General features: G+C 44.0%; 1 protein-coding gene across 1 annotated transcript in view; it reads left to right on the top strand.

Moving 5' to 3' along the window:
* Positions 1–20,624, top strand: part of CNTLN (centlein) — a 761,842-nt gene that overhangs the window by 465,999 nt on the left and 275,219 nt on the right. The window contains exons 17-18 of the mRNA XM_063954396.1: positions 7,972–8,059; positions 10,449–10,663. Of these exons, the coding sequence (XP_063810466.1) occupies positions 7,972–8,059; positions 10,449–10,663 (303 nt within the window). The remainder of the gene's footprint in view (positions 1–7,971; positions 8,060–10,448; positions 10,664–20,624) is intronic.

Raw genomic sequence — 20,624 nt, 5'->3', positions numbered from 1 at the left:
GGTGATGTCTTTCAAGGAATGTGTAAGTTGATGGGAATTGATAGCAAGCTGCACACTCCATACCGTCCACAGGCGAGTGCGAAGGTGGAAAGAGTGAACAGCACTATTAAAAATAAACTGAGCAAAGTTATGGCAGAGACAGGATTGACATGGCCAGAAGCTTTACCCATTGTACTGTACAGCATCAGAACCACTCCCAGGTCCCCTCTTAATCTGTCTCCCTTTGAAATTTTGTTTGGTCGACAACCGCATGTTATGATTGACCCTCAGGATGATTTGAAGTGTAACAATGAAGTGACTGTAAAGTACCTGGTTAACATGAGTAAACAGCTAAGGAATCAAAATGATAATTTGAAGTTGGTGATTCCTGATTTACCAGATAGTAATTGTCATGACATTGAACCTGGGGATTATGTAATGATACGGAATTTTCTACGCTCAGGTTGCCTTGTTGACAGATGGGAAGGACCATACCAAGTCTTATTGACTAGCACTACAGTATTGAAGGTTGCCGAGAGAGAGACTTGGGTTCATTCGTCCCATTGTAAGAAGGTTGCTGATCCAGAGAGGTCCCGTGATAAGGAACAGACGGTAGAGGAAGTGGTATCACTGGAGTGTCTGTTCCAAGAGGACTGAGGCGGCACCTGAGCATTGAAGATCACAAGATCAAAAGCAGTTGTCGATTCCCTGTTCCCTTTTATTGTTTTTCCCCACTTCCCATCCCCTCTCCCTCAATTATTTTTTCTTCCCCCCTTCTCATTCTTCTCCGTTTCCTCCTATAAGATGGACTTGCCCCAAGAGACTGTGATCCGGATTTTCCTGTTGACCATGATGTTGACCAGAGCAGTCTGTTCCGGCGAGAGTACCATGGAGGTCGAGAGAGGTTCTGGAATGGGTTCTGATGACAAAGATGGAGGCGTAGTTTTCCAAGAACAACTTAACCAACAAGTAAAGGCGAGTATCAGAAAACGATCCGATAGCATTGACAATAGAAGGAATTGTGAAGGATTGTTAGCTGAAGAAAACTGTATCTGTAGGCTTTGTGACAATGTAGTTGAGGATGGGTGCATTAAGAAATGCCAATCCAGTTTTAATATCCACATGGACCGGCATCCATTGAGTGACTATCACTCCTTAGTGGGTAGTGTGTTAAATCAAACAGATTGTTGGGTATGCTCTCAAGTACCTCAAGGTCATAGCAAATCAGGACTAGTACCATTTCCTTTAACGGTAGGGGAGGTACTTGAGCTAAAGGGTGGGAGACCGGTGGACAGGAGGTTTAATATCTCCAGTCCTCCTAGTTTGAAGCTCCACCAATATCATGTGGATAGATCCCTAATATGTTTTAACATTACCAATCCCCGAAAGCCGGGAAGTTGGGAAGTGTCATGGAGCAACCAAACCATGACCTTTTCATATAGGGCAGATAGAATGCCTACAGATACAGAGCTTATACGCCACATAGCCAGTAGAGAAAAATCTTTCCGATATAGGTATACCCTAGGAAGTAGGATTACGAGAGTTGGAGAAGTATCACCAGGATACTGTGCACATATCGTACAAACTGATACGTGTAGTAGACAGATGGGAGAATTAGGGGTAGGAGATTTCACATGGAGGATGTGTAATATGGTTATGTCCTACTCCGTCCCATATGTTCTCCCCGATGATGCATATTTCATATGCGGGAGGAAGGCGTATAAGTGGCTTGCCCCAAACTCTGAAGGATTGTGTTATATTGGAAAAGTACTGCCTGAAGTAATGACTGTATCACATGCCAAAATGAAAGATATACACCGTGTTGCCCAAGCTCCTTATACTCATACTCATTACGAGCACGTAGTTAAACGGCACCTGATAGAAAGAACAGAGCATCCGGCCTCTGACATGATCCATGAATCCACTGGGATTCAGTTTCTAATCGCGTTAGATTTCACTCGCACCGCCAGAGGAGTGTTGAATTATAAATACATATCTGCGCTTGCAAATTTGTTAGATAATATCACTGAAATGTATGATGACACGTTTGGGTATACTGGAAGAGAACTTCAAGCTTATAAAACAGAACTGGTACAGCATAGAATGGTTCTCAATTATCTCACGGCAGTGACAGGCGGATATTGCGTCACACTGGCAACGCAGTACGGCGTGAAATGCTGCACATATATAACGAATAGTACCGAGGACCCGGTCGAGGTCATAGACCAAAAGATGGACGATATTCTCCAACTGAAGTGGGAATTTCGCAGGAGACACAATCTCACTCTTGCTGCTGTAGGTAATGAGCGGACTGGTTGGGTGTCATGGTTGAACCCGCGAAATTGGTTCTCTGGTTTAGGAGAATGGGCTCAAGGAGTCATAATGGATGTTGGGAAGTTTCTTCTATGTATCTTAGGTGTTGTCATATCCATTGGCTTGATATTTAGATGCGGTCAGGCTTTAATGAAGTGCAAACGTAGTACCAGGGTAATGAGTCTAAGGAGTGAGGAAATTGTAATTCCAATGGATTTGATTTATGACCCAACGGTAGAAACAATGATGTGATGAAAATGCGATTATACGGTCCGTTTCTTTCACCTGTTTTTCCGTTTTCTCCAAGGTAAAAAGACCCACTTGGACGAGGAATTTGATGATCCTGTATACAGACAACTGATGGATTAAAGAAGAAGTTTTGACAACCTAATACACAGATATTTGATGAACTATGCCATAGACCCCCAGTTTCCCTAGAAATTTTAAAATTACGCTAGCCCAACACTTTTGTAAGTCTATGGACATTGACGAAGCTTTTTGCTTGCACCTTTTGGGCAAAAGCACAAAGAAGACGGCATTCAACAGACACCGAACAAGACTTCAACCGACAAATGTTCATTAACCTGACATAGAATACCACTGCATTTACCATAAGTGTTCTTTTTCTTCATCTCTACAACCTTCAGGTAATGACACACATAGTCGATAGGGAATACAGGCACAGATATCAGCAATCACATATTCCCCCATTCATGTATCATCAACTAAAATGTGCTCCCCCATTTTGTTGCAACCAAAATCCGAAAAGAGCTCGGTAAAGTTTGACAGCCCATCCACAGACCCGTACCGCGGGATAAGAAGGAATTCAAATGTATACTTCGCAATACCTCGAAGCTTGATGTACAACACGTACGGCACGATGATACATGACCCCCCAAACATGGATTCATACACACATGCTTCTACTATCTCACTAGGTCATACCCTCTTCACACCTTCTCCTCTCTCCCCCCTTACCCAACCATGGAAATGTATTAACCCCTGACATATATTTTTCTCGTTTTGAAATGTTTTAGGAAGTGGCAGTTATTGTTGACTGCCAAAGGGTGGACTGTCAAAGTCAGAAAAATATCACGATGCACACTGCCATATTTGCACCTCATACAGGTCCGCGCTGCGCATGCGTGTGCTCTCCCGTGCGTGCGCATACTCGCTGTTGCGGGCACCCGCAGGCGCACGGTATGTGCATTTACGGTAGAGTTTATGTGTTCGTAGCGTGCGACTCAATCGTTACATATTTTCACTATATAATGTATTTTGTAGATCATGGTCCCTTTGATAGATTCTGAAAGTTTAGTTAATATAGCATGTTCATGGACGGAGAGATCCCTCTTTGTTTGATACGAAGGGTCAGACAGGGGTCATACAGTGGTGTTTAGTATCCATCGGAAGAGTATTTAATTAGCAATATTCCGGTGTTGGTTTGAAGCGAATTAATCGCTCGTGCGAATAGTTATGGACATAAGAAGTTTGTCCATTTACTATTATTTGCACTTACTTATCCATGCGGCGGGAAACCTAGTTTCCCACCCACCTGAGCAGTTGGAAATGGTCTCAGCCCACCTGTATGAATCAACCTATGACCTTTTGTTATAGTGCGAAGACGAATTGTCCAATGAACAATGAGATTGTAGGGACCATTGAATTGTATTGTGCGTGGGGCATAAATAGACAAGCCGATCACATCCAGCTCACTCTTCAACGGTTCTCATTGCTGATAATCGGGAGCTGGATGTCCAGAGGCGCATGCGATCGTTCCCCTTTGTGCGTAAGTTTTCTCCGCAATCATATTGTCTTTCTTGTTATTGTGAGCCATATATCTCTCTCTCTCATATCTCTCTCTCTCTCCTCCTCTTTCTCTCGTATTCCCTTAAACGTAATAGTATTGTATTGTATTTCCTGCGTAGTTATCTGGTTAGTTAGTCTATGTTATATTGTAGTGTATGACTTGTACTGTATTATTCATTTTCAAGTATAACATTCATATAAGGCGTTAGACCCTAAGCCCGGTAGTTGTGTATTTCTTATAGTGTTAAGTATTCTCAGAGCGTCGGTGACGCTCGAACAGCTTTAAAGTTAATAAGGTTACACTGTGTTGCATCTACACCCTATCTCTACACTAAGGTTTTACTGCATATTACATTGTTTATGGTTTAGATATAAAGGTTTAAACATTGTGAGCGTCTGCGCCGCTGGTGATCTCCTCGTGGTCCCGAGCGTCCGCTACGCTATAGCGAACCATTACGTTAGTCAGCAGCCAATAGCGTGCCTGCCTGTGATCTCTTGGCCGTGAGCGAACGTGACGCTTGAGCGTCTCGACCACGGCTAAGCGATTGTTACGCAACGTGCGTACCCTTACGGTACTCCATACGTCAATAGCGTACAGTGTTCTTAGACCTCTTAAAGGGTTTTAAATAAGATAAATATTTAGCTTTATCACCTTCCCAACACTGGACGGGAAGAGGTGGCTCCTTCCACCATTTGCATGCCCCCTGGAAGGTCTGGAAGGAGCACCCACAGTCCAGTTCATGATAGTCGAATTGAAGATGTCACTGTTGAAGTACACCAGGATGAGGATATGGGTGTTGCTGGCGCTGAAGAGGAAATTGACAAGGAGGATTCTGATGGTGAGGTGGTTTGTTTAAGTCAGGCACCCGGGGAGACACCTGTTGTCCGTGGGATGAATAAGGCCATTGACATGCCTGGTCAAAATACCAAAAAAATCACCTCTTCGGTGTGGAATTGTTTCAACAGAAATGCGGACAACTGGTGTCAAGCCGTGTGTTGCCTTTGTCAAGCTGTAATAAGTAGGGGTAAGGACGTTAACCACCTAGGAACATCCTCCCTTATACGTCACCTGGAGCGCATTCATCAGAAGTCATTGACAAGTTCAAAAACTTTGGGTGACAGCGGAAGCTGTCCACTGACAACTAAATTCCTTCTTCCTTTTATACCCAAGCTCCCAGTGCAAACCACACTACCAACTCCCTCAGTGTCAATTTCTTCCTTAGACAGGAACGCCAATAGTCCTGCAGGCCATGTCACTGGCAAGTCTGACAAGTCCTCTCCTGCCTGGGATTCCTCCGATGGATCCTTCAGTGTAACACCTACTGCTGCTGGCGCTACTGTTGTTGCTGCTGGAAGTCGATCATCATCCCAGAGGGGAAGTCGGAAGACCACTTGTACTACTTTCAGTAAGCAACTGACTGACCAACAGTCTTTTGCGAGGAAGATGAAATATCACAGCAGTCATCCTGTTGCAAAGCGGATAACTCAGGCCTTGACAGCTGTGTTGCTGTTAGACGTGTGTCCGGTATCCACTATTAGTTCACAGGGACTTAGAGAATTTCTTGAGGTAGTGTGTCCCCGGTACCAAATGCCATCTAGGTTCCACTTCACTAGGCAGGCGATAGCGAGATTTTACCAATTAATATCAGTGATTTAGAATTAATTATTAATTACAGTGATCTTGCCAAATGATTCCAGTGATTTTGTCATTTTCTACCAGTGATTTGGACCAATAATACCATTAATTAGAACGAATAATTCCTGTGATTTTGTCATTTTCTTCCAGTGATTTGGACCAATAATACCATTGATTAGATCGAATAATTCCTGTGATTTTGTCATCTTCTTCCAGTGATTTGGACCAATAATACCATTGATTAGAAGATTAGAACGAATAATTCCTGTGATATTGAGGTGTTTGTTTCGCTTAGCTTAGCCGTCCAGCGACCACAGTGCACCTCTTTTTCTCTTTTCTTTGCATCATGTGCTGTTTGGGGCCAATTTTTTTAATTGCCATCCTGTCTGACACTGCAGGGCCACTCCTAGATGGGCCAGGTGTTTGTGCCGCGCCCTCTTGGGTCGCTTAGCTTAGTCATCCAGCGACCTTGGTGCAAATTTTAGGACTAAAAATAGTATTGTGAGGTGTTCAGAATAGACTGGAAATGAGTGGAAATTCTGGTTATTGAGGTTAATAATACTATAGGATCAAAATTACCCCCAAATTCTATGATTTAAGCTGTTTTTGAAAAAAAAAAACACCTGAATCCAAAACACACCCGAATCCAACAAAAAAATTTCAGGGAAGTTTTGCCAAAACGCGTCCGAATCCAAAACACGGCCGCGGAACCGAAACCAAAACACAAAACCCGAAAAATTTCCGGTGCACATCTCTACATTTTAACGTGGTGTTGCAGTTCCTCCAGTCGGACTGGTTTGAACCTCTACAGGAGGTTGAGGCCAAGTTTCTCACGTGGAAGGCTGTCACTTTGTTTCCCTTAGCTTCTACTATACGTGTGTCGGAGTTGGGGGCTTTGTCATGTAAAAGCCCATACTTGATCTTCCATGAAGATAGAGCTGAGCTTCGGACACGTCAGCAGTTTCTTCCGAAGGTTGTGTTGGCATTTCATATCAACCAACCTATTGTGGTGCCAGTTGCGACTGACTCCTCAATTTCAGCAGTAAGGGCTCTAAAAATCCATGTGAGGAGGACTGCTCGTCACAGAAAATCGGACTCTCTGTTTGTCCTGTATGATCCCAAGAAAATTGGGTGTCCTGCTTCTAAGCAGACGATCTATCGCTGGATCAGGTTCACTATCCAGCATGCGTATTCTACGGTAGGCTTGCCGTGTCCAACGTCTGTTAAGGCCCACTCTACTCGTAAGGTGGGTTCTTCCTGGGCGGCTGCCCGGGGTGTCTCGGCATTACAGCTCTGCCGAGCAGCTACTTTAACGGGGTCGAACAGGTTCGCAAAGTTCTACAAGTTCGATACTTTAACCTCTGAGGACCTTAAGTTTGGTCAATTGGCTCTGCAGGAGCCTCCGCGCTCTCCCTCCCGTTCTGGGAGCTTTGGTACATCCCCATGGTACTAATGTGGACCCCAGCATCCTCTAGGACGTAACAGAAAATAGAATTTTAATTACCTACCGGTAAATCCCTTTCTCGTAGTCCGTAGAGGATGCTGGGCGCCCGCCCAGCGCTTCATTTATCCTGCATTGGTTATTTAGTTCAGTACTGCTTAGTTCTGGGTAACTACTGTCTTGTTACTTGGTAAGTAATCTTGTTCAGCCGTTGCTGATGTTTCAAGCTAGTTAACTTGGGTTGCCTTGTGTGTGAGCTGGTGTGAATCTCGCCACTATCTTTGTAATCCTTCTCTCGAAGATGTCCGTCTCCTCGGGCACAGTTTCTAGACTCGGTCTGGTAGGAGGGGCATATAGGGAGGAGCCAGCCCACACTCTCAAACTCTTAAAGTGCCAGTGGCTCCTAGTGGACCCGTCTACACCCCATGGTACTAATGTGGACCCCAGAATCCTCTATGGACTATGAGAAAAGGATTTACCGGTAGGTAATTAAAATCCTATTTTCACACAGGACTAGTTGTTGATTGATTAGTTTATTCCTTCAATAAATGAAATAATTGAAAAACTGTATTTTGTGTTACTCAGGTTGTCTTCGTGTTATATTAAAATATTTTTGAAGATCGAAATACATTAAGTATGACAAATATGCAAAATAGAAGAAATCAGTAAGGGAATAAAAACTTTTTCACCACCACTGTATACCGTGTATTAAGTTCTGAACCAATATTTCAAAGCGATACGTATTTTTACTATATTGTTTTGAGTTGCTCATTTATATTTTATGTTTCTGCAGGTCAGTCTACATGGCAGACAGTCAAAGAAAACCATTCAATTAAAAAGATGTCCTTTAAGATTGAAATGCAATCCGTCAATGTTGAAAGGCATGTTATTTTTTGGCTTGTTTTGTGAAATTTTTGCTTAGATATAATACAGGTTGAGTATCCCATATCCAAATATTCCGAAATACGGAATATTCCGAAATACGGACTTTTTTGAGTGAGAGTGAGATAGTGAAACCTTTGTTTTTTGATGGCTCAATGTACGCAAACTTTGTTTAATACACAAAGTTATTAAAAATATTGTATTAAATGACCTTCAGGCTGTGTGTATAAGGTGTATATGAAACATAAATGAATTGTGTGAATGTAGATACACTTTGTTCAATGCACAACGTTACAAAAAATATTGGCTAAAATTACCTTCTGGCTGTGTGTATAAGGTGTATATGTAACATAAATGCATTCTATGCTTAGACTTGGGTCCCATCACCATGATATCTCATTATGGTATGCAATTATTCTAAAATACGGAAAAATCCGATATCCAAAATACCTCTGGTCCCAAGCATTTTGGATAAGGGATACTCAACCTGTAAATATCTATTAATTTAATAATGGAGTGTCGCATGATTATCAGTCAACGTCTGTGCTAGTTGAGCTTGGTAAGGCTTAAGATGTGAAGGTTTTCAGTAGTCCGCAATGTCCATATGTTTTCCAAATACCTTTACTCTAACAAGCATAATATACATCTGCTCATTTCCCTACAATCCTCAACTGAGGTTTAGTTCAGACAAACCTGAACACGGAAATAATAATAATTCTCTCAAAACATACTTCGGGCCTGATTCTGAGTCACACGTAGCAGTGTCCAATGGCGATTGCCCGCCTGCAAGTTTATGTAAATGCCACTACAAGCTCAAATGTGTAAGCACTGAGACACCCACTTTCAACACCTGTTCATGTTGTAAAACTGATTGGTTGTTCTTATATGCTACCATCGCTGCTTGCTCCAGTATTATACCAGATGCCATAGCTACGCCTGACATGGCCTGTGTCTGTTAACCAGCTTCATTTTAGTTATTTATTTTAAATAAACTTATGTATTCTAGCCTTTAGCACAAAATTACTTTGTGCAGTGCAGCTTATAGAACTCCGTAATAATAGCACACTGTTAACTGGCTGCTCAATTATAATTATATTTAAAGTACCGTGTTCACGTCACGATTTAATAATAAATGTAGCTCACAACATCAACGTGGAGATTACAGTTTTTGAGATCTTAGTTTGAGGATATGCATATGATGGCGTACAGCAGTTTTGTACTCTCTTACAAAGGATCGGAATGATATACAGGCATACCCAACCTCCCAAATAATGTCATGGCATGTATCTAATTTTCACCTCACAGATAAGAATTGAAAATGTAGGGGAGGAGAGGTCATAAAATGTAGCTTGTAAGTGAAAGCTAATTTATTAAAAGTAAACTTTCAGTTATGGATATAGGATTTAAAAAAATATTAATATTTTTAGTTATAAACATATGTATAATTTAGAGAGCATTCCATAGCTTCCAACAGAACTAATACAATTTGTAAGCATAATTATAATACACTGTGGACCTGATTCATGTTTGTAAGTAAAGCAAAAAAGCAAGCAACTGTGTTACACGGCAGGTGGTACAGATGTAACGTGCTGACATAGTTAGATTTGGGTGGGGTGTATTCAAACAAGGTGTAACAGTATTTACCCTGTACAGAAAACATATAAATGTATTTGCTCCCCTTGAACGGCAACATGGGGCCTAATTCAGACCTGACCGTAGCAGCAAATTTGTTAGCAGGTGGGCACAACCATGTGCACTGCTTGGGGGGGGGGGGGGGACACACAGATATAACATGCGTAGAGAGAGTTAGATTTGGGTGGTGTGTGTTCAAACTGAAGTCCAAATTGCAGTGTAAAAATAAAGCAGCCAGTATTTACCCTGCACAGAAACAATATAATCCATCCAAATCTAACTCTCTGCACATGTTATATCTGTCCCCCCCCCCCCCCCCTGCAGTGCACATGGTTGGTCCCAGACACAAAGTAACTTGGGTTTTTGTGGTGTTGTTTTTTTCCAGTTTTTTTTTTGCTTTACTTACAAACATGAATCAGGCTTTGTGTACAAAGATCAGTGAGAAGACACTTCTTGGTTCTGTTTTGGTTGGAATAATGTGGGCATAATGTCAATGACATAGCTATGCTGACCTCACACTGCCAATCTGTAAGAAAGTAGAAGTGATCTAGCCCCTGTTTAAAACAATAAGGACTACTTTATCACTTTGTGTTAGCTTCAAATTTTCCAGATGTGACTTTGCTTTGTGTATAGTACAAATACACATGATAGTTATATTAAGGCACATCCTTGTTTTAGAATGTTAGAAAAATAAAATTATGAATATATTAGTTGAATTGTGCATTTATTAATATAAGTTTGTTTCGTTATATTTAGTACGAAAAGAGAAGAATCTGAGAACATGCCCTGGCAGCTCCCGAACTTCGTTGCTGGAGAGGATTACATCCTTACAACGCCAAGTATCCGTATTACAGAGGGGTAAACAGGCTGCAACTGCTTCTGCAAATGAGTTGAAAAAAGATAAAATAAAACTAGAAACTGAACTGCAGCTGACTCACCAAAGACTTCAAATCAGCAAGCAGATGGCTAAGGTAAGGAATGTTCTTTGCTTTGCATTTAACAGGAAGATTATTACTGAAATAATTGCTGTGCTCAAATAAGACACCAAACGCATCAATATTGTGTTTTTCCTCATGGTAACCTATATACATTTCCTCCTTTGGAAACTCTGTCAGTTGAACAACAGTAAGATTATAGATTCAAATATATACTTTAGTGCTGCCAAGCTAAGAGTAAGAAAATTGACCCCAGCAATTTAATTTTACACTGAACAATGTTATTTATGCATCTTAGTACATGCCTCCATCTGGTCACAGACACTTGTCTCCCCTGTTATAGTCAGTAGGATGGATTTCCTCCCAAGGCAAGTGTTCTTTAGTTTGGGCAGCTGTTCTGTCTATCAGTAGTGAGCTGAGTCTGCACTTTCATAAGTAGCAGTAGTACTACCCATTACTATCGTGCAGTGTCTTCTGTTATGTGCCAGATCAGCATATCCTATATCAGCAGGAAGTTTACACTGGATGAGAATTTAAAAATATTATTTTTTTATTGCTAAAAAAAACAGAATTTTTATTCTGTTTAACTTGCACATGTGTAATGACTTAATAATTACTATTTCAAGCAAAAAAAATTTTTTGATGTGAGAATGCTTTTTAAAGAATGCTGAAAGGTTAGAATTTTGTATAACTTATGATATCGATGTGCATATTTTTAGACTTCTTTCTTGTCATTTATTACATTATGACACATTAGTAATGCTTTAGCTTTTGTATTCAGTTAGCCACAAGTGCAGGCTAAAATCCTTGTGGTATGGGGAATGGCTGTTCAGTTAACTAGCCCAGTGCCGTAACTAGACATTTTAGCACCCCCCTTCCTATACAAAAAGGTGCCAGTGCGCGCTGTAGGCGCGTGGCCAAAAATATAGGGGCATGGCTTCATGGGGAAGGGGATGTGGCCACAAAATAATACTAATTCATATTACGCTGTACAGAAGTCTCCATTATTCAAATTAGGCCACACAGTAGCGCCACGTATACACATTACACCAGGTAGAGCCCCTGTCACACAATACGCCAAGTAGAGTCTCTTTTTACACATTATGGCAGGCAGAGTCCCCCTTGTTTTTTACACATTACGGAAGGCAGAGTACCCCTTTTTTTACACATTACGGCAGGCAGAGTCCTCCTTTTTACACAGACAGGCAGTCCCCTTTTTACACATTAGACAGTCACCCTTTTTACACATTAGGCAGGCAGAGTCCTCCTTTTTATACAGACAGGCAGTCCCTTTTTACACATTAGACAGTCAACCTTTTTACACATTAGGCAGGCAGAGTCCTCCTTTTTAAGGGCCCCATACACTAGTGCGATATTGCACGTTTACGTGCAGTTGCGATGAGTTCCTGAGATGGATAGCATGAAAAATTTCAAATTGCATGTACTTTTCTTGCGATTGCGCGCTCCCATGTGTCACCCATCGCAATCGCAGATCACACGTGCTGCACGTGAGATTTATCTCAATTGCATGGAAACAGGTTTCATAACATTAGATTGCCTGAGATAAATCATGTAAAATTACACTCAAGTATGAAATCGCAATTGCAGGCCTCCTGGGAAGCTCCCGGTCAGATTGCAGAAAAATTGCATGGAAGTCATTGCTGAGATACATCTCCTTACACATTAGACAGGCAGTCCCCCTTTTTACACAATAGACAGGCAGTCCCCCTTTTTACACAATAGACAGGCAGTCCCCCTTTTTACACAATCGATAGGCAGTCCCCTTTTTACACAATCGATAGGCAGTCCCCTTTTTACACAATCGACAGGCACTCCCCCTTTTTACACAGTAGACAGACAGTCCCCTTTTTACACATTAGACAGCGGGAGAGAGAGAGACCGAGACTTGCCTGCCGTTGGTGGAGCCGCACATCTTCCTGTGAGCCCACAGCACGATGGGGGGAGTCACCACTCTGCTGCTCCTAGAGGCTGGCCGCTGGTGCCGCGAGACAACAGCACGGGGGGGGGGGAGCAGCTACTCCTGTAACAGCGCCAGCGGGGGAGACTAGAGTATGGAGAGAGACCACAAGCTACAGCGCCCGGCAGCCAATGTATATCAAACACTGACAAGGTTGCCGGGCGCTGTAGCTTGTCGGCTGCACGCTGGTCTCACTTGTGTGGTGCGGCCCTATGCGGCATGTGAAATAGCCTATTCCCGTACCTAAAATTGGGGTTTCAGGCTGAGAAACACACTGCTTGTGCTCTCTTGCATACCACTAATTGAATTACTGGCCAGGACATGATCCAAGATTCAGCTATTCAATAGACATTTGCTGTAATTAGACCTTTTTGTTAGGGATCTACCCATCTTACACTACACAAAATATTGAGGTTGAGTGTAGAGTCTCTAGTCTAGGGCTCAAATAGTTTGTAAATGAAATATTTTCCCGAGCATAATTATGTAGTAGCAGCATCGCAATTATGTATATTTGGAAAGATATGTATTTGTCCGTATTAATCTGTACCCATGTTAATGTTTTTATTTCTCACCCCTACCGATGCTTACATACTACACCACTGGTACTGGTTACTGTGCTTGCATTCTATTACTGATATTCTGGAACTTAGATGCATACAAATAGCTTACAGTTTACTAGGTAATGAGGCTATTAGGCATGGTTTGAGGATAAGTGTATGTGTACATCTGTATTAATTAAAGAAAGTAATAATTATGATGGTAGACATTGACAGTATGGATGGTGTAATGGTTAGCATTACTGCCTCACAGCACTGAGGTCATGGGTTTGTTTCCTACTGTGGCCTTAACTGTATGGAGTTTCTATATTCTCCCCATGCATGTGGGTTTCCTCTGGGTACTCCGGTTTCCTCTCACAGTCCAAAGATACAGTATACTGATAGGGTTAATTTTGTTGGAAGCCAATTAACCTAATGTGAATGTGTGTACATGTGGTAGGGAATATGGATTCATTGGCATTTCTGTCATGGGTGTAATGCGTGCGGTGCACACAGGCACCTGGGGAGGCCCACACCACACACACTGCATTCACGTTGTTTTAATACTTACCTTTCCAAAGTCCCGCGACAGGCGCTACAGCCACATCAGCCACTGCAAAAAAAAAACACCTGAAATGGCCGCTGCGCATGCACAGTATGAAATTTGTCTCCAGACCATAGCGGGCACGATGTTTCCGGAGACTTGCGCATTCGCAGTAGACTTTTGCACAATACCGAAGCCTACAGCACCGAGGAGAGGAGGGGGCCCTCCCGAAGTCTGCACAGGCCCCCTCCTTCATTAAAACACCCCTGTATAGATTGTAAGCTCCACTGGGGCAGGGACTGATGTGAATGCTTAAATATTCTCTTTAAAGCGCTGTGGAATATGTGTGCGCTATATAAATAACTGGTAATTAATAATAATAATAAAAAATTAAATACACCAGTCATCTCTGTGTGTATTTCTCTTACGTCCTAGAGGATGCTGGGGACTCCAAAATGACCATGGTGTATAGACGGGATCCGCAGGAGACATGGGCACCCTAAAAGACTTTGACTGGGTGTGAACTGGCTCCTCCCTCTATGCCCCTCCTCCAGACCTCAGTTAGATTCTGTGCCCAGGAGAGACTGGACACACACTAGGGGAGCTCTACTGAGTTTCTCTGGAAAAGACTTTGTTAGGTTTTTTATTTTCAGAGAGACCTGCTGGCTACATGCTATCTGCTTCGTGGGACTGAGGGGAGAGAAGTCAGACCTACTTCTGTGAGTTAAAGGCTCTGCTTCTTAGGCTACTGGACACCATTAGCTCCAGAGGGTTCGATCACTTGGTGCGCCTAGCTGCTTGTTCCCGGAGCCGTGCCGTCAACCCCCTCACAGAAGCCAGAAGAAAGAAGCCGGGTGAGTATGCAGAAGGCAGAAGACTTCAGTGACAGCAGAACACTTTAGTAACGGAGGTACAGCGCAGCGGTCGCGCTGCGCTCCATGCTTCCACACACACACACACACACACCAACGGCACTCACAGGGTGCAAGGCGCTGGGGGGGAGCGCCCTCGGCAGCAAGTTACTGAGGCTTTTTTAACTGTCAAAACAGCATATTAGGTGCCTGGGCACTTTGTATGAGACCCCCGCCAGTATAATAATTTCACTTTAAGCGGGACTACAGCGCGCCGGGAAGGGGCGGGGCTTAGCCGCACAGCTTACCAGCACCATTTTCTCTTACGTCCTATAGGATGCTGGGGACTCCGTAAGGAACATGGGGTATAGACGGGCTCCGCAGGAGACATGGGCACTATAAAGAACTTTAGAATGGGTGTGCACTGGCTCCTCCCTCTATGCCCTTCCTCCAGAGCTCAGTTAGATCCTGTGCCCAGAGGAGATTGGGTGCACTACAGGGGAGCTCTCCTGAGTTTCTCTGAGAAAATAATTTTGTTAAGTTTTTTATTTTCAGGAAGCACTGCTGGCAACAGGCTCCCTGCATCGTGGGACTGAGGAGAGAGAAGCAGATCTACTTAAGTGATAGGCTCTGCTTCTTAGGCTACTGGACACCATTAGCTCCAAAGGGAGTCGGAACGCAGGTCTTCCCCCCGCCGTTCGTCCCAGAGCCGCGCCGTCCTCCTCACAGAGCCGGAAGATTGAAGCCGGGTGAGTATAAGAAGAAAAGAAGACTTCTAAGGCGGCAGAAGACTTCAGATCTTCCCTGAGGTAAGCGCGCAGTGGTAACAATGCGCGCCATTGCGCCCACACATTACACACACTACCAGGCACTGATGGGTGCAGGGCGCAGGGGGGGCGCCCTGGGCAGCAATATAAACCTTTAAGTCTGGCAATACGGATATAGGCTGCGGAGGCCCGCCAATTTTATAATATTGAGCGGGACCGAAGCCTGCCGCTGGAGGGGGCGGAGCTTGGTCCCTCAGCACTAACCAACGCCATATTCTCCACAGAGCACTGCAGAGAAGCTGGCTCCCCGGACTCTCCCCTGCTGAACACGGTGACACAGGGCTGAACAGAGGGGAGGGGGGAGGGGGGGGGGGGCACATGTAAGGCGCAGTAAGTGTATTACACGATTTATTATATATAAAAGCGCTATTATCTGGGAATTCTGTTTCCAGTGTCAGTTGACGCTGGGTCTGTGCTGGCATACTCTCTCTCTCTGTTTCTCCTAAGGGCCTTGGTGGGGAACTGTCTCCTTATAGATATATCCCTATGTGTGTGGGGGTGTCGGTACGCGTGTGTCGGCATGTCTGAAGCGGAAGGCTCGTCTAAGGAGGAGGTGGAGCAGATGATTGTGGTGTCTCCATCGGCAACGCCGACTCATGATTGGGTGGACATGTGGAATGTTTTAAATGCAAATGTGAACTTATTACATAAGAGAATGGACAAAGCAGAGTCCAGGGAAAAGGCAAGAAGTCAATTCACGGATTGAACTGTGTCACAGGGCCCTTCAGGGTCTCAAAGCGTCCCCTATCCCAAATAGCAGACACTGATACCGACACGGATTCTGACTCCAGTGTCGACTACGATGATGCGAGGTTACACCCAAGGGTGGCCAAAAGTCTTAATTATATGATTATTGCAATAAAAGATGTTTCTTGCCTTCCTGACACGAGGGTGCGCATGTATAAGGAAAAGAAACCTGAGGTAACCTTTCCCCCGTCTCATGAGCTGAATGAGTTATTTGAAAAAGCTTGGGAAACTCCAGACAAAAAACTGCAGATTCCCAAGAGGATTCTTATGGCGTATCCTTTCCCAGCACAGGACAGGGTACGCTGGGAATCCTCACCCAGGGTGGACAAGGCTTTAACGCGCCTGTCCAAGAAGGTGGCGCTACCGTCTCCAGACACGGCAGCCCTCAAGGATCCTGCTGATCGCAGACAGGAAAATACGTTAAAATCTATTTATACGCATACGGGTGCTTTACTAAGACCGGCAATAGCATCGGCATGGCTATGTAGCGCAGTTGCAGCTTGGACAGATACCTTGTCAGCTGACCTTGATACCCTAGACAGGGATACCATTTTATTGACCTTAGGTCACACTAAAAGACGCAGTCTTATATATGAGAGACGCTCAAAGAGACGTTGGGCTGCTAGGTTCCAGAGCCAACGCCATAGCGATTTCTGCTAGGCGAGCCCTGTGGACCCGTCAATGGACGGGTGATGCCGATTCAAAGAAGCATATGGAGGTTTTACCATACAAAGGTGAAGTTTTATTTGGGGAAGGTCTCGCGGACCTGGTTGCCACGGCTACCGCGGGTAAATCTACTTTTTTGCCTTTTGTTCCCCCACAGCAAAAGAAAACTATACAATATCAGATGCAGTCCTTTCGGTCGCATAAGTCCAGAAGAGGTCGGGGCTCATCCTTCCTCGCCAGAGGTAAGGGTAAAGGGAAGAGAACACCTGCTTCGGCTAGTTCCCAGGAGCAGAAGTCCTCCCCGGCTTCTACTAAATCCACCGCATGACGCTGGGGCTCCACTGAGGGAGTCCGCACCGGTGGGGGCACGTCTTCGACTCTTCAGCCAGGTCTGGGTTCTGTCAGACGTGGATCCTTGGGCGATGGATATTGTATCCCAAGTATACAAACTGGAATTCGAAGAGGTACCCCTTGCCGATTTTTCAAGTCGGCCTTGCCAGCTTCTTCCCCAGAGAGGGAAGTAGTGTTAGCTGCAATTGAAAAGCTGTGTCAACAGCAAGTGATTGTCAAGGTTCCCCTAGTCTAACAGGGGAAAGGGTACTATTCGACCCTGTTCATGGACCCATTTTAAATCTAAAATCCCTAAACCTGTACTTGAAAAAGTTCAAATTCAAGATGGAATCGCTCCGGGCTATGATCTCCAGTCTGGAAGGGGGGGATTTTATGGTGTCACTCGACATAAAGGATGCATACCTTCATGTCCCCATATATCCTCCTCATCAGGCGTACCTGAGATTCGCTGTACAGGACTGTCATTACCAGTTTCAGACGTTGCCGTTTGGGCTTTCCACGGCCCCGAGGATTTTCACCAAGGTGATGGCGGAGATGATGGTGCTCCTGCGCAGGCAGGGAGTCACAATTATTTCATACTTGGACGATCTCCTGATAAAAGCAAGATCGAGAGATCAATTGCAGAAGAGCGTGTCGCTCTCCCTGAGAGTGCTACAACAACACGGTTGGATTCTCAATCTGCCTAAGTCACAATTGATTCCAACGACTCGACTATCATTCCTAGGCATGATTCTGGACACGGAACAGAAGAGGGTTTTTCTCCCGATGGAAAAAGCCCAGGACCTCCAGAACATGGTCAGAGACTTGCTAAAACCAAAAAGAGTGTCTGTTCATCAATGCACTCGAGTTCTGGGGAAAATGGTGGCAGCCTACGAGGCCATCCCCTTCGGCAGGTTTCATGCAAGGACGTTTCAGTGGGACCTCCTGGACAAGTGGTCCGGGTCCCATCTACTAATACATCAAAAGATAAGCCTGTCTCTCCTGTGGTGGCTGCAAAGTGCTCACCTTCGCAGGTTCGGCATTCAAGACTGGGTTCTGGTGACCACGGACGCGAGCCTCCGAGGATGTGGAGCAGTCACACAAGGAAGAAATTTTCAAGGGCTATGGTCAAGCCAGGAGGCTTGTCTACACATCAACGTACTGGAATTGAGGGCCATATACAACGGCCTACGACAACCGGAGAATCTTCTTCGCGACCTACCGGTTCTGATTCAATCGGACAACGTCACAGCCGTGGCTCATGTAAACCGCCAAGGCGGGACAAGGAGCAGAGTGGCAATGGCGGAAGCCACCAGGATTCTTCGCTGGGTGGAAAATCACGTAAGCGCTCTGTCAGCGGTCTTCATTCCGGGAGTGGACAACTGGGAAGCAGACTTCCTCAGCAGACACGATCTCCATCCAGGAGAGTGGGGACTTCATCAAGAAGTTTTTACAGAGATAACAAGTCTTTGGGGAATTCCTCACATAGACATGATGGCGTCACGCCTCAACAAGAAGCTTCGGAGGTATTGTGCCAGGTCAAGAGACCCTCAGGCAGTAGCGGTGGATGCCCTGGTGACACATTGGGTGTTTCAGTCGGTCTATGTGTTCTCCCCTCTTCCTCTCATCTCGAAAATATTGAGAATCATAAGACAAAAAAGAGTGAAAACAATACTCATTGTTCCAGATTGGCCTCGAAGGGCCTGGTATTCAGATCTTCAGGAGATGCTCAAAGAAGATCCATGGCCTCTTCCTCTCAGGGAGGACCTGTTACAACAGGGGCCCTGCGTGTTCCAAGACTTACCTCGGTTACGTTTGACGGTATGACGGTTGAACACCGAATCCTAGCTGGGAAAGGTATCCCGGAGGAAGTCATCCCTACTCTGATAAAGGCTAGGAAGGAGGTGACGGCAAAACATTATCACCGTATCTGGAGGAAGTATGTTTCTTGGTGTGAAGCCAGGAATGCTCCTACGGAAGATTTCCATCTGGGCCTTTTTCTCCACTTTCTACAGACAGGAGTGGATATGGGCCTAAAATTAGGCTCCATTAAGGTACAGAGTTCGGCCCTGTCTATTTTCTTTCAGAAGGAATTGGCTTCTCTCCCAGAAGTCCAGACTTTTGTAAAGGGAGTGCTGCACATCGAGCCTCCTTTTGTGCCCCCAGTGGCACCTTGGGACCTTAACGTGGTGTTACGGTTCCTGAAGTCTCACTGGTTTGAACCTCTTCAAACGGTTGAATTGAAATTTCTCACTTGGAAGGTGGTCATGTTGTTGGCCTTGGCATCTGCAAGGCGGGTGTCCGAATTGGCGGCCTTGTCTTACAAGAGCCCCTATTTGACTTTCCATGTGAATAGAGCAGAGTTGAGGACTCGTCCTCAATTTTTGCCTAAGGTGGTTTCTTCATTTCATATGAACCAACCTATTGTGGTGCCTGTGGCTACGGGTGACTTGGAGGATTCCAAGTCCCTGGATGTAGTCAGGGCCTTAAAATTCTATACGTTAGCAGGGAAAGGTATACTACTGCACTAGCATATTATAGAAAAGTTCCAAATTAGAACAAAGGAAACCCCTAGTTATATTCTATATCAGATATTTGAATTATATAGGGGGTGCTGCCACTGAATATATTGTTGCCAATATATAGTTATGCACAAAAAGAAACAGAGAAGGATTGGACTTGAAGTGGCGTACTTAAACATTAAATTGATACATAAATTATAACTTTTATGAGAGTATATTTGTTAAAAAGACCTGTAGCTGTGAAATATTAAAACCAAAAACATATAAATTGACAAAACAAAGTGTGATATGTGTGAATAAAAACACACACTGTGCTAACTGTGTAGTGCTACACATATATAAAATATGATTGGTACTATGACCCTTGAATCAAATTATATTGTGCCCCATGGCGCTTTGAAGTCACTGGTCAGTTGTACTAGATAGGCTTACTGAGGGTACTGTAAAGTGCAATATTCCAATAGAAAACTCCCCTCAGTTTGGGCGCTGTAACCTCTCACTTATGTGCAATCATGTGCTTGTACAGCTACGAGTCAGTGGTTATCCTCACTAGTGATCTCAATGTAATTAGCTGTTCTCAATCAATTTACAGCAGGTAATATCTGAAGTCAGTATCACTTTAAGTGAATAATCTGTTTGGGCACTATGACCCCTCACTTATATGCATTCATATGCTTATACAGCTATAAATCCGTGTTTCTCCTCACTAGTGATCTCAATGTAATTGGCTGTTCATTAATCAATTTACAGCAGGTAATACCTGAAGTCAGTGTCACTTTAAGTGAATGATAATTGATGTTCACTTATATGCTTATACAGCTATAGATCAGTGCTTCTCCCCACTAGTGATCTCAATATAATTAGCTGTTCTCAGTCGATTTACAGCGGGTAATTAATAAAGTAAATATCACTTTAAGTGAGTAATCACAATGTTCATTAGTGATATTGTTAATGAGAGACACTGTAATGTCCAAGAATGCATATAAACTGACAGTT

Source organism: Pseudophryne corroboree, chromosome 1 (genome assembly GCF_028390025.1).
Source record: "Pseudophryne corroboree isolate aPseCor3 chromosome 1, aPseCor3.hap2, whole genome shotgun sequence".
Taxonomy (NCBI): domain Eukaryota; kingdom Metazoa; phylum Chordata; class Amphibia; order Anura; family Myobatrachidae; genus Pseudophryne; species Pseudophryne corroboree.
This window is presented reverse-complemented; position numbering and strand designations above follow the sequence as displayed.